General features: G+C 48.3%; 1 protein-coding gene and 1 pseudogene across 1 annotated transcript; both read left to right on the top strand.

Annotated features, from left to right (window-relative positions):
* Nucleotides 1-6,937: 6,937 nt before the first annotated feature.
* LOC119359100 lies at nucleotides 6,938-8,506 on the top strand (annotated as a pseudogene).
* A 3,446-nt stretch (nucleotides 8,507-11,952) lies between these two features.
* On the top strand, nucleotides 11,953-14,481 carry LOC119357710. Its single transcript, XM_037624571.1, has 2 exons — nucleotides 11,953-11,985; nucleotides 13,562-14,481. The coding sequence occupies exons 1-2, from the start codon at nucleotides 11,953-11,955 to the stop codon at nucleotides 14,318-14,320; spliced, it is 792 nt and encodes a 263-aa protein (XP_037480468.1). The 3' UTR covers nucleotides 14,321-14,481.
* The last annotated feature ends 419 nt before the right edge of the window (nucleotides 14,482-14,900 follow it).

A 14,900-nucleotide genomic window follows, 5' to 3' on the forward strand; every position in this document is an offset into this window, starting at 1 on the left:
TTGGTGTGCTAGGATACACATATGGAATGAAGGTTGCAAGTCTCCAGACCACAGAATACTTCGCACGTGTGCATGACTGACTTGCGATGATTCCAGAGGAAGCAACATTGACTTTCTCGAGTCCACAGCGGCAACTTGCATCAAATGCACATGAACTAGAGGAAGTCACTTCTCACATCCGAGCATATGCTTCATGAGCTAGCATGAACAAATGCTTCAAAAGTTTCCAACACTAACTTATTGTCCAACAAAATCATGGAGGAGATAAGGATGTTGTCAATGGGCTCAACAACTATTCATCTGGGTTTCCTTTTAAAAGGAATTCCATAGTTAAGTGAACAAGTGATAGCATTGGTCAGACCCAAAAGATATAATGGTGTATGCTCGAGGGATCAGCCACGAGTAAGACAACATTACGAATATCGTTGGTTCTGGTCTGATTGGATGATAGCCCATACTCCAATCAAAGGTTGGATAAAATGATAGGTCCATTAACTGATCACGAGGTTCAGTCGATGAAAATATCAACTTTCTTCAACACACATACAAGACATCCCTTATAATGAACTATATCGGACAAGCTTCTATCTTCCAACTCTCCAAGTTGTTGTCTAGCTTAACCAACTAGCTCAGGGATATCTAACACCGATTCTTGGAGAGAAGGTGGTTCATAAGAAACCAACTTGATCACGGGCTCAACATAACGGTCAGGTGACGACCTGGTAATACTTCCAAGAAGATATTTGGAAAGTCACGAACCACCGGTATGTTACTAAGCTCGAGAACAATCTTGCTTTTGAGGGCAAGACGATATGATCAAATGAGTGAGGACTTGACAAGATCCTAACTCATCAATCGAAGGGTGCACCGAGATAAGGACTAGGTAGCACGATCAGTCTTAGAAGGATGATTCGAAAACCAACACGCTAAGAATGAAATTATTATCCTTTAACTACCAAGCAACGAGGTTGCTGGGAGTATTGATTTCACACACCATGATTCATTTGTCGGCATTCCGGTGACAATAACACAGGAACCGAGGAATGAACAATGATGGCAAGAAGTATCACTGTACCAAGAGTTCATAGGATGGTGTGCAATTCCTATAACAATCTCGATATAAAGATGGTAATACTCCAAGGTAGAACAGAACAAAAGCTGGATTAGCAATTTGATCTGCGGAGCACAACTTCTTTGACCCAATCCTGAATATGGGAGAGGTACTGGAGTTTGTTTCTCCTAGTCATTCTGCGATAGAATGGCTTGACGGACCACAAGAGTAATAGGCATCGATAAACGAACGCACGCATACTCTTGACTATCAACTGATAGACGAGGGTCAGAAGACAACTAAAGAGGGACAACTCAAAGGAACATACGATTTTCTGAGTTGTGGATGCATGGTTTAGCATGTCGAACGAATTCCACATATTTCTTTCGGATAACCCATGCAGAAAGGTAGAACTGGCAGAGTCACAATGTAGAATCGAGAACCCATCGAGAGCACTCTGATTGTGATCTTTCGATCAGCGAGGAACATCTGCCATAAGCGGTTCATAGTATTTGGAAGAAAGGAATACCACGAACATCGAGGACTAATGCAAAGGTTACTAATAACCTAAAGGAACGAGCAAAACTATCAACATGAAGCAAGTAGGGTGAATCTCGGGTTCAAGAACCCAGGAATAGAATGCCTACTAACTAAATGGCATCACAGGATGCTTTTGAGAATAAAGGCCAGAATCATCACACTAGGACACAAATCATGGCTAGACCACTAGATGATCCCCTGAGACACCTAGGGTCATAATAATATTTCCAACATATATGTCAAGGTAACGGAGTACCTCAACTCACTGATTAGTGTGGTTAATCTGGCCCATGGGAACATTGAAACGGGAAGAAAGGATTTGCAAATGCATCAAACTACTTAGAAACCTGGGATGACTCGGACAACATAACGGCTGTAAATGCTCAGAAAAAATTTGAGACATTCACAAAAATGGTGGCATAACCACTCAGAAGCACAATATCAAGATTTCGAGATCAACAATTAACATACAGAAGTAGTAGAAACTGAAACGAGGCTTAAGTCCAACAATCTATAAGTCTACGGATTAGTAACACGTGATCCTGATAGAAAGAAGAGATAGCCTAGTTCTTAATCCCCGCAGGAAAGATAAGATGACTTAGATCAGAAGGCATAAGGTATAAGGAGTAAAAAGAGCCTTACGTTCCATCCCACAATCAATTCCCTTATATAACTAAAGAATTTCTAGACTCAACTTTGACCAGTTTGGCTTGGTAATCCTACAGGCAGTCAAGCTCTGATACCAACGCTGTCAGGACCCCGACTCAATGCCACATCGATCTAGCATGTAACACCTCATATCACTTTGCGGCCTCACGCACGGTATTCCCACGGGTGTCGCCTTACCTTAGCCCGGAACCGTTTGCGCCTTTTGGCACACGTATATGACAGTGTCGCTAGCATCCATATGATAAGGAGCCCGGGCTGACATGGCTAGTCATAAATCCAAAGTGGCACAGACTTACAGGGACAGGCATCCATGACCCAGCATCGAACGTGTCGGTCATCAACGAGTGAATCCAGGCTGTAGCACTGGGCTAGCAGGACTCCGGTGAACCGGGCTGTAGCGGGCTAACAGGACTCCGGTATTCATCGCGTGACATTTCCCCGAAGGGACAGACACAGGAACGACGAAGGACACATGCCGGCCAGCCTAAGTGTTCCGGAGCAGTAGCAAGCTACCATGGCTCGGTGGAAACACTAGGAGACATTTCCCCGTAAGAGAGGCTACTAAAGATAAACAACTAGATGGTCAGATCCCACACATACCAAGCATTTCAATAACATACACACAATATGCTCGATATGTGCAAATACAACATGGCATCACAACATGACTCTACGACTCAAGTAATTTATTCAATAGGCTCCGAGGAGCGAGATATTACAAACATGGGTCTCATGACCCAACACTCAGAGCATACAAATCAAAGCACAAGCGGAAGCTATCATGTCTGAGTACAGACATCTATAAATGAAAAAGGCTGAGAAGCCTGACTGTCTATCAGATCCTGTCGAGGGCACAAGACCGTAGCTGAGGTAACAAGCTAAACGTCGAAGTCCACGTGGAACTACTAGTGAGACCGAAGTCTCTCTGCAAAAACATAAAATAGGCAAACGTGAGTACAAATGTACCCAACAAGACTTACATCAGAACTAACTACATATGCATCATTATCAACAAAGGGGATGGTGGGGTTTAACTGCAGCAAGCCAGTTTTGACTCGGTGGCTATCCTAAACTACGACTGCAAGCGACTCTTTTGAGGTGGCGCACACGAGTCCACATATTCACCATATCAATACACCACTATGGATCCGCTCCCGTCTACCTACGAGAACGCCATCCATAGCACTCACGCTTATCTTGCATATTTTAGAGTATCCACTTTCACTTGTCTATGAACTGATATAAGCAACCCAGAAGTCCTTTACCGCGGACACGGCTATTCGAATAGATGATGTTAACCCTGCAGGGGTGTACTTCTTCATACATGTTTCCACCACTTAGCGTCTGCACACGACATGTGCTCGGCAGACTTCAAGCGAAAGCCGACGTGGGTGTAGACCACGACCTACCTAAACACTCAAGTCTCTAGTCCAGGTTTATCGCCTATTCGGGTTCCATCCATGAGGAGATCCGGCCGGAGTTTCGCTCACAGCCCCAAACGATGTGAACAGGGTTCCGTGACACCAAACGGGCGCCCGGTTTACCCGGCCACGTGCCTACCGCATCACAGCCCACCCCTACGGTCAGCGCTGTCCACGGCCTCCAGCATACTACAAACACCAGAAACTACTTGCAACTCCTGGACAGAGGACGAGGGTGAATAAGAAGTCGAGCGGGGTCATATTTCAGGGCCCAATGTATGGTAGTAGCTGAATCATGGATCACAAACACAGAACTCAGTTCCTGAGGACGGCTGCAATGAGACAACCCACCATGTACTCCTACATGGCCTCTCACCGCTACCTTTACCAAATCGTGTTCACACTCTTAGCTCACACACAGTAGGACATGTTCACACGCCTCTGATTCATCCCCGATGAATCAGACCCGACTCAACTCTAAGCAGTAGCAGGCATGACAACAAACATGAATGAGTAGGCACAATAGGGCTCAAACAACTCCTACTCATGCTAGTGGGTTTCATCTATTTACTGTGGCAATGACAGGTCATGCAAAGGATAAAGGGGTTCAGCTACCGCAGTAGGTAACAGATGAATCGGTGTTGTCCTAATGCAGTAAAAGAGAGCAGGAGCGAGAGAGTAGGATTGTATCGGAATGAACAAGGGGGGTTTTGCTTGCCTGGCACTTCTGAAGATAACATTGAGTCTTCATCAGTGTCAACGATCACATCATCGGTATCACGTCTATCGAGAGGGGACAAATACCGGCAACACAGAAGAGAACACAATCAATGCAATGCACAATATGATGCATGATCATGACATGGCAAAATGAATGTGTTTTGGGCTAATGCAACTAGCAACAGATTAAATGAAGTTGGTTTGAATACAAGATTCAAATTCAAACTCCATATGTGATTATTCAAATGCCATTTAATCGATTTGTGCTAAACAACACCTATAATTGTTCTAACATGCATGAAAATGGTACAGATGGATTCCTTGAATTTTCCTGATAATTTTTCATATATAATTTATTTAATTTGGAGTTACGGTTAAATTTCTATGAATTTTAGAAGTTTTAGGCATTTTTCTGGAATTTCAGAATTAAATTAAATCCAGAAAGCATTACTGCGTCAGCATGACGTTGGCATGACGTCAGCAAGTCAACAGGGGCCGGCTCGGGTCAAACCTGACGTGTGGGGTCCACACGTCAGTGACACAGGGGCTAATCCCGCGTTGACCCGGGCTTTGACCCGCTACGGGGCCCACTGTCAGTGTCACAGGGTTAGTTAACAGGGTCATTAGCCCCTAACGAAGTCGCCACGTCAGCACGCCGGAGACCAGCCGACGGCGACCACAGAACACGGCGGGGCACGCCGGACTTGCGCTAGAGGCGTCAGTTTGGCGCGCTGAGGGCACCAGGGGATGGCCCTTGCTCCCGCGCATCCAGAGGACCGAGTGGGAGGTCGTGGGGTCGCCGGAACTCATGCCGGCGACGAGCTTTGGCGGCGATGGTGTTCGGTGGTGCTCGGGCGCGTCGCTACGGTGCATCAGTGAGCAAATGGAGAGGCTGGGCAGCACCTGCTGGACATGGGGAGCACTAAGAGCAGCTCAGTGAGGCCAGGGGAGCACGGAGGCTATGCGTGCAGCAGCAATGGCGGACGGTGGCTTCGGTGCTCGTGGGGAACGGCGCTACGGCACGGAGGGGAGCATGCTGAGTTAGGGGAGAGGGTCAGTGACTCACGACGATGACGAGGGGACGCTCGGCGAGGTCGGGGACGGTCCGGAGCCGGCGAATTTGACGAAGATGGCCGGCGGGTCCGAGGTAGAAGACGACGGCGATGGCGGTGATGCAGGGCTTCCGGAGGGCTGTGGATCGGTGGGGAGGAAGAGGGGGTCGAGGCGGAGCTCCTGGGTGCATCGGCGAGGCTAGGGGTGGCCGGTGGCCATGGGTACGGCGACGATGACGGCGAGCTCCGCTCGGTCGCGGGAGGGGAAACAGAGGAGCGAGGGGGAGGGAGGTCCAGAGAGCGAGGAAGAAGTGAGAGGGGGTCGGGGACGTCTCCGTGGCGTCGCGAGGAAGTCGGGGAGGCTGCCACGACGAAGCAGGAGGTGGCCGGCGTCAGCGCGCGTGCGTCCAGCACGCAGCTGCTTCGGGGCGAGGGGGAGGAAGATGACTGGCAGCTGGGCTGCACAGTAACGGGCCGCGCAGAAGCTGGGCCGGCTACAGGTAAGTGGCCCAGGTACGGGTCTTTCTCTCTCTCTCCTTTTCTAATTATCTCAGTTTTCTATTATTCTGTAAATTTAGGGCTTTATTAAAAATACTCAGACACTTTCAAAAATCATGAAACTAATCATGGCTACTGTTTAGAATATATCCAACAGTAAACATTTTAGTTTATGATTATTTGAGCATTTGAAATATTTAATAGCATTTAAATGCCCAAATGAAAATACTATATGATTTAACTCAGTGACCAAATATGTCCTGCAAAAATATAAACCATTTTTGGTAGATGCTTCCACCTCAAACCAGAAATGTTGAACATTTTTAGAGGACATTTTGAGTTTAATGAAAAAGGTTTTATTTTGACCCTAGTTGAATTCATTTGGTGCTAGGGCTTAGTCAATCCCCATCTCAGGTTTAAATGAAATTTAAACATGATGTAACACTCTAATGCATGCACTAGGCATTGTCAGAACTAGGGATGTGACAACTGCGAACATTTTCGACGTCAAATTTAGTTACGCGAGGATGATAACTTTAGTTGGCAAGTATGATAACTTCATATTTCAGTTTATTTTTACCAGAAACTTACCATGTGTCGCTAAAATTGGAATTGCCGTAGAAAAACGTCAGCGCCGAAGTAACACGCACCTGATCATGTGGACTTATCATTTGGGTCGTAATATTCAGCCGGGTTGATTTGCTTAGCTGCCAGACGCATATATGCAATGGATCATGGCCACGTAATCGCTACCAAGCTTACTGCCGCTGCCACCGCGTCACGCGTATCATCAACTTTGCAGTGTGGCCACCACGTTGCCGGCCGGCCGGCAGCTGGTTGACTCACAAACGTGCGCTCCAAACGCTACCATGCATGCGATTTCTCCTGTACGCTACGTGCGCTCCAAATACAGATGCGAAACAACAGGTTTTCTTCATTCTATCTTCCCTCGATCGAGCAAGAGTAGCTGACACGAGCAGAGGAAGATGGCCAAGCTTGCCCTTCTCGCCGTGCTCGCCGTACTCGGTTCCGTGGCTTGCCAAGGATCCGACTACGGCTACACCTATCCCAAGCCCGACCCCACTCCTATCATACCCTCGCCCCCACCACCGGCGACTCCTTCGTCGAGCCTTCCCCATCTCCACCAGCTACTCCTCCGCCCAGCCCTAGCCCTGGCTCTACCCTGGGCTATCCCACCCCCACTCCCACCATGCCGGCCACGCCCCCACCGGTTTCTCCTCCGACGAGTCCTACTCCACCTCCTACTCTCTCCCCGAGCCCTTCTCCTACCCCGGTCTATCCCAGCCCCACTCCCACCACACCCGCGCCCCCACCGGCTTCTACCTCTACCCAGCCTCCACCTGCCACTGGGCTCAAGGTCGGCTACTACAATGACAAGTGCCCTGACGCGGAGAAGATCGTGCTGGACGCCGTGCGCAACGCCACCGCCGGCGTGAAGGCCGGGCTCATCCGTCTCTTCTTCCACGACTGCTTTGTCCAGGTACACATACATTCAGACGCAAGTGAAGTTTGAGAGATTGATATACGCCTATAGTTGTGCACTGCACGATTGAGAAGCTAACTATGGTATCGTTGCTTTCAGGGTTGTGATGCCTCTGTCCTCCTGAACAAGGTCGTTGGCAAGCCTGAACCGGAGATGCTTGGTATCCCAAACTTGAGCCTGCGTGGCTTCGAAGTGATAGAGGCGGCCAAGAAGAAGATCGAGGAAAAATGTCCTGGTGTCGTCTCCTGCGCCGACATCGTCGCCTTCGCAGGCCGTGACGCCAGCAAGTTACTCAGCGGCTACAAAATAAACTTCAGCATGCCGGCCGGCCGCTATGACGGATTGGTGTCCCTCAAAGATGAGACCCTCCCGAACCTTCCCCCACCTTTCGCCAACCTGACTATCCTCACACAAATATTCGCCAAGCAGGGACTCAGCCAAAATGTCGGTTGCACTTTCCGGCGCGCACAGCATCGGCCGCTCCCACTGCTCCTCCTTCCGTGACCGTCTCCAGCCGCCGGCCAACGACAACTCCACCACATCGATGGACGCCACCTACGCTGGGAAGCTGACTCAGGACTGCCCCGCCGGTAGTGATCCAACGGTGCCGCAGGACTACAAGACCCCCGACGTGCTGGACAGCTAGTACTACAGGAACGTGATGGATCGCAAAGTGCTCTTCACCTCCGACGCAACGCTCATGACGTCACCAAAGACCAAGGAATTGGTGGAAAAGTACACTTGGTGGTTGATCGGAGATTTCTTGTGGTACAGACATTTCGAGGATGCCATGGTGAAAATGGGCAATATCGAGGTGAAGAACAGCACCAACGGCCAGATCAGGAAGAAGTGCGGGTTCGTGAACGAGCCCTACACCGGTTGATGATCTCTCAAGGGTGGAGACTATATATTCAGTCGTGGTTTTTGCGTGTGCCTTCTGATCTTCCATTCTAGTTTTTTTTCCACTAAGGTTTTCGCTCGTCGGTTCATTTTATTCATTTGTGTTGTAATCTTTGTTGTACCACTTAGCCAACTACGTACGGGCAATGCTTTTCACTGGGATTGATGAATTAATTTTTTCTGATAATCATTATTTATCAATGGCAATATATATCTTCTCTGCTGTAACATCCTTAGATATGCATTATCCCTTCATGCAAAGGCACGATGCTCAGCCTAGAGTGTGTATGGTCAACCCATCCTGACTGGATGCAAACACTCCTTTTCTTTTGAGGGAGGGTAACAACAATTCTACTAAGTGCTCTATCAAAATCAGTTCGTATGAAGGACCCCTACTTCTTACTCCTAAGCCAGCACCTGTCTGGTTCCTCCCTTTTCAGTTTTTTACATCTGGCATATTTTTGGTTTTATGTGTGAAACATCTTGTCTTCTTCTTGTATCGGTGTCTAATACTGTTTGGTTTATCATGCATGTCTCTTTATTTTCCTCTCTGCCATGCACTCCATTAGAAATCCACATCTTTTGTTAGAAAACTTCGTTCTTATTATTTTATCATTTGTGCACTTTGGCCCATCCAAAATTGAACAAGAAGCTTATGACTCCGTGAATCTGAAGATTGTCGGACTAGAAATAATAAGAAGAAAAATGTCAACCACAAACAGAGATTCTATAAGCAGTTCAAATTTTTCAAAAGACACAACGTGCTAGACTAGCAGACTTGAGCACTTTTCCTGTGTTGTGCGAGAGGAATCGAAGAAGGAGGGGTATTTTGTGGAACATATAGTGATTTGAAAATGCAAGCATCTTTGTAAAGTTTTGCTATGTCATACATGAAACAAGGGCACATGATATTATCAGACAAAAAATGCATTACTTGTGGACAAAGTTTCTCTCCATTCGTTGATTCTCATGAAAATATTTACCAATGACAAGCTGCGTGATATCTCACAATTAATGTTGGCCTGGCCAACTAGTTGCTGCAAAATAAAATAATAAACTACCAATAGCGAATAGTGACTTATGTTCCATTCTTACCTTTCTTGATTTATTAGAACAGTTCTACCAATTCTAAGTGGTTCAGTTTTTTTTTAGATCCCATTGGTCCAGAAAAGTGTAACTTACTTTTATGAAAATGCAACCTGCAACAGGGTAAACAAAAAAGCAAGTTCTTTTTTCCGAAAAGAGGATTACCCTCGGCCTCTGCATCAAAATAATGCATGCAACCATTTTTATTAATTTATTCATGAAAGGCTGACAAAATAAATACAAAGATCAAATCAAAGCCACCTTCGAGGCGAACAAAGTTGCTACACCTACATGCATGAAGATATGCCCTGACTGCATGAATAGACAGTGGTGACAAAAGCAGCCCGTCTGACAAGTTAAGAGTACCAACCGGTCTAGGCGTCCCTCAACGCGCACCGTATGTGCACGCTCTATGGTCCGCCGCCGCCATCTTCTGCATTCACATCTTCAGAGGGATCGTTGCATAGATCTTGCCAGGCTCGTCTGTCATGCATAGACAACTCTAGCAAAGCCTGAGCCCACACACCACGCGCCTCCGTGCGCGAGCCACGTGCTGGCCGCCTCTGCTAGCGCCCTCTCGCCGCGGCGACTACCACCTCCTCGACCGAGCGCCCCGCAGTAGCTATGGCATCACGAGATGGGACGAACGGGACCCCGCCGCCACCAATGCCACTCGGGGTTCGCCCGGCGGCGGTAAGAGAGATAGAGAGGGGTCTGCATATGTATGTTCTGGCGGCAGCTAGGTTACATCTGGGTCTCCCACAGGGGAAACAAGAAATCAAGTTACACGCATGAAAGTACACTTCTCCAAATCAATTATAATTTAAAAGGTAACACTTGGTGAGAGAAAGAGGGCTAAAGCGATATTCCAAACCCTAGCTGCCTGTCGCTGTTTCTTGTCCCACCTACCAGGAAGGACCGGTTCAGGGGCCATTTGCTTGGGAAGTCTTGGTGGGCTTCTGCAGTCGGAGAGGTCCAGTGAAGGTCTTCATCAGGCGTTGCTCGATTGTGCCGTTGGTCAAGCTGGTGGAGGACAGATGAATCCATCGCGACGGGCTTCTACTGCAGCCCGTCCTAGCTAGGATCGGGATCAACAAATGGCTATAGACGGCGGCATGTTCTGTCTCAAAACCGGATTTGGCATACATCGCTGTGGGTAATTTATCTCAGGTTTTCTTTCAGGGATCTTCATGTTTGGTTTGGGGCCGCGCGACGGCGATGGCACTTTCCCAGTTTTAGAATTATTGTTTTGTTGCCCTTTCCCCTCTTTCGTTGGTGTGCTTACCACTGGCGTAGGACGTTTGGCTAGCCGGTCAACCAGGATCCGGCCGGTTTGGATATTCGGAGGATCCATTTGGATTCATCCAGCTTTCATGGTCTTCTGAGTTTCTATGGGCCCTAATTGGTGTTCTTTCTCCGGGCAGCGATCTGCCCGTCGGCGTCATCTGGTCGGCATTGACGACTTCCCGGCTATTGTTTCCATAAGCTCCTAGGTTCCAAAAGTTTGTTCCGCCAAGACGGAGACCAAGAAGTAGCATCGAGTGATCCTCACGAAGCGTCACCGACGAATACAGGAGGAAGAAGTGTTCGGCACCACCAAAGCTTTGATTGTAACTTTGTTTTTATATATGGGTGTGTTTGTAAGGTCCCATGAATCTTAATTTATGACTAAAAGCAGTGGAGATAGGGTGACCGAGGTGCAAGGTTTTGGATTCCGAATGGAACATTTTTCTCGTGGGGGGGCGGTAAACTCGGTTACCGTGGTAACCACGAAATACCGACAAAAATTCGAGCGAAATTTAAAATTCAAATTTGAATTCGAATTTTTTAAGACTAGAATAGATAAGTTTGGAGCACCAATTCTAAGCAGCAGTATTACTAGCGCAGTGGTAACAGGTCTGATCCACTGCCACGCACCTGCAGGTCGCGAGTTCGACCTTCGCACGCACATAATTTTTTAGAAATTACAACATAGTGTGGCGTGCATTCTTCAAAAATCAAAAAGGAAAAAAAATGCGGCCGGCCGTCCTCGAACACATGACGCGCTGTTGTTGGTGGAAGATCGTTACCAGTAGGACACAAGTCAGCTTGTGTGTGAGCTAGAGATATATCTCATTTAACTAGAAGTTAGGAGTTTAAATTCAAAAAATTCAAAAAGTTCAAATTTTTTTACTCGAGATACCTAATTATCGTGGGGCAGCGAGAAACGCGGTTACCGGGCGGTAACCGAGTTTACCGCGCGGTACCCAAAACCATGCCGAGGTGTGCGTGCCAGGGGTCAATGCCGGTAGAGAGAGCAATAGGTCCAGTGGAAGAAGTTGATGAAGATGGCTGGATTGGGTACAATTCTCCGGGGCTGTCGCATCGACGGAGGATCATCCGGGTACGAGCATCCTTAACAAAAAACAAATTCATCAAATTCCACAGCTGCAGAATTATCACGAGAAAGAGAATGAACAAACACTAAGTTCTGAATTAAGTGTGGAGAGACTATGACCTTATGAAGGGACAATGGCGGAGTTAGACGGAAAAATAGTGGAGCCGGTATGAGTAATGGGAAGAGCGGAACCGTTAATAATGATGATGCCAGAGAACATAGTGGCGAGAAAGAGAAACGGAGACATTACCGGGGTTCGATGCCATATGATAGGATGCACCAGTCACCACCGCCGCCATGGGAAGGAGTGGGGTCAGTAGCGCGAGGTCCCATGGTGGTGGTGCCGTCGGCAGCGACGTGAAGTAGTCGGGAGCGTCGTCGGTGACGACACGCCAGAGTAGGCGGGCGCGACGGGGTAGGCGGGCGACGCACTGGACTTGGTGCGTGGCCGGACGGGCCCGAGGAGACTCACGATAGAGGGTCCGACACATGCATGGTATATGCGCGGGAGGGGAGGGGGCGTGGCTAACCACCGTTTCTGCCATTGCGCGGACCACCGTTGCCGGCGTGGCCATGCCAGCACTGGCAGTTGCAGTCCGGAGGCGCTTGGCTAGCGGGAGCCGGCTGAGGCGGGTAGTGCACCGGAGGCGCCGGAGGCCACGGCTGCGGCGCCACAGATAGGGGAGCAAGGGCACCGCGGGGCGGCGCAGTTGGTGTGGACCATGCAGGAGCGCAGCTGCTTCGGCCGGGTCTCTCCTCAAGAAGAAGGTACGCCATGATCAGCTGCGTGAGGTCGTCACTGGGACCGGTCGTCAGCGTGAGAGGAAGAGCTCATCGGAGTCAACACGCTCCACATCCACATGCACCGACAGAGGAACTGAATTTGGGTATATATATATATATATGTAGCAAGCTGTTGTATGTCAGGCAATAATGCTAAACATACAAAGAGTTACACGTAATTACACGCTGACTAGGATTTTTTCCATCTACTAACCAATTATAAACTTGCCCCCTCCACCCTCCGATTTTCAGGGCGGATGGTCCGCCTCACCATCTATTGACCAATCAAATTAATCTTCTTTGTAAAAGCTTGTAACTCGTTTGTATGTGAAGCATTATTTTATGTCAGCCTGTGTGTTATCCTACTAGCTAGCTTGCAAATGAAATCAGGGTTCTACTTGTAGTAGTAGTATAATAAACAAAACAGGGATACTCAACTTCTTTTGGGCGCACAATTAGGAGGCACAGGGATATATAATGATGAAAAAATTGCAGCCGCACCACTCGTTTGTCAGGTGATAACCTCAAACGTTTTCTATGACAAGCTTAGTTACGCGAGGATGACAATTTTAATTGGTAAGAATGACAACTTCGTGGTTCATGCTGCAGTTCATTTTTGACATAAACTTACAATGTGTCACTGAAATTAAAATTACCATAAAAAAACGTCAACACCGGAGTGCCACACACTTGATGTGTGGACTTATCATTTGGGTCGTAATATACCGGCCAGGTTGATTTGCTAACGTGCCGACGCATATATGCAATCGATCATGGCTGCGTAGTCGCTATCAATCTTCGTGCCGCTGCCACCGCGTCACACATATCATCAACTTGCAGTGTGGTCAGCACGTTTGGGGCCGGCAGCTGGTTGACTCATCACAAACGTGCTCTCCAAACGCCCGGATTACACATGCATGCGATTTCCCCCGTGAGATTATAAATACGCATGCGGAACAGCCAGTTTTCTTCATCCCATCTTCCCTCGATCGAGCAAGAGTAGTTGACCTGAGCAGAGGAAGATGGCAAAGCTCGCCCTTCTCGCCGTGCTTGCGGTGCTCGGTTCCGTGGCCTGCCAAGCATCCGGCTACGGCGACACATATCCCAACCCCACTCCCATCATACCACCGGCTACTCCTCCGCCCAGCCCTAGCCCTGGCCCTACCCCGGGCTATCCTACCCTCACTCCCACCGTGCCGGCCAGGTCCCCACCGGTTTCTCCTCCGACGAGCCCTACCCCACCTCCTACTCTCCCGCCGAGCCCTCCTCCTACCCCGGTCTATCCCACCCCCACTGCCACCACGCCCGCGCCCCCACCCCCACCGGCTTCTACCCCTACCCCGTCTCCAGCCGCCGGCCAAGGACAACTCCACCACGTCGATGGACGCCACGTACGCTGGAAAGCTGACCCAGGACTGCCCCGCCGGTAGTGATCCCACGGTGCCGCAAGACTACAAGACCCCCGACGTGTTGGACAACCAGTACTACAGGAACGTGATGGATCGCAAAGCGCTCTTCACCTCCGACGCGGCGCTCATGACGTCACCAAAGACCAAGGAGTTGGTGGAAAAGTACACTTGGTGGTTGATCGGAGATTTCTTGTGGTACAGACATTTCGAGGATGCCATGGTGAAGATGGGTAATATCGAGGTGAAGAACAGCACCAACGGCCAGATCAGGAAGAAGTGCGGGTTCGTGAACGAGCCCTACACCGGTTGATGATCTCTCAAGGGTGGAGACTACATATTCAGTCGTGCTTTTTGGGTTTGCCTTTTGATCTTCCTTAATTTCTAGTCTCTTTTTCACTAAGTTTTTAGCTTGTTGGTTCATTTCCTTCATTTGTGCTGTAATCCTTGTTGGGCTACTAGCCAACTACGTACGGGCAGTACTTTTCATTGAGATTGATGAATTAGTTTTTCTGTTAGTTATTATTTATCAAATGCAATATATATCTTCTCTGCTGTAACATCCTTAGGTATGTGTTATCCCTTCATGCAAAGGAATTAATTTACTTCTACATCTCTAAAATTTATGAAAAATTACCACATACTCTCTCCATCCCAAAATAAGTGTCTCAATCCTAATACAACTTTGTACTAAAGTTAGTAGAAAGTTGAGACACTTATTCATGCAACAACAGAAGGGCTTGAACTACCACATGACACATGTGGTAAGCAATCCAAACAATTCGGAAAAAAAGACATAATCGTTGGACGTTTCCTCGGTGTTATTGCCGTCCGAAAAGAAGGTCACACTCTGTAGCTTTTTATTCGGTGTTTAAGCCTCTCACCACACTTTT

This window comes from Triticum dicoccoides, chromosome 2A, assembly GCF_002162155.2.
Source record: "Triticum dicoccoides isolate Atlit2015 ecotype Zavitan chromosome 2A, WEW_v2.0, whole genome shotgun sequence".
NCBI lineage: Eukaryota > Viridiplantae > Streptophyta > Magnoliopsida > Poales > Poaceae > Triticum > Triticum dicoccoides.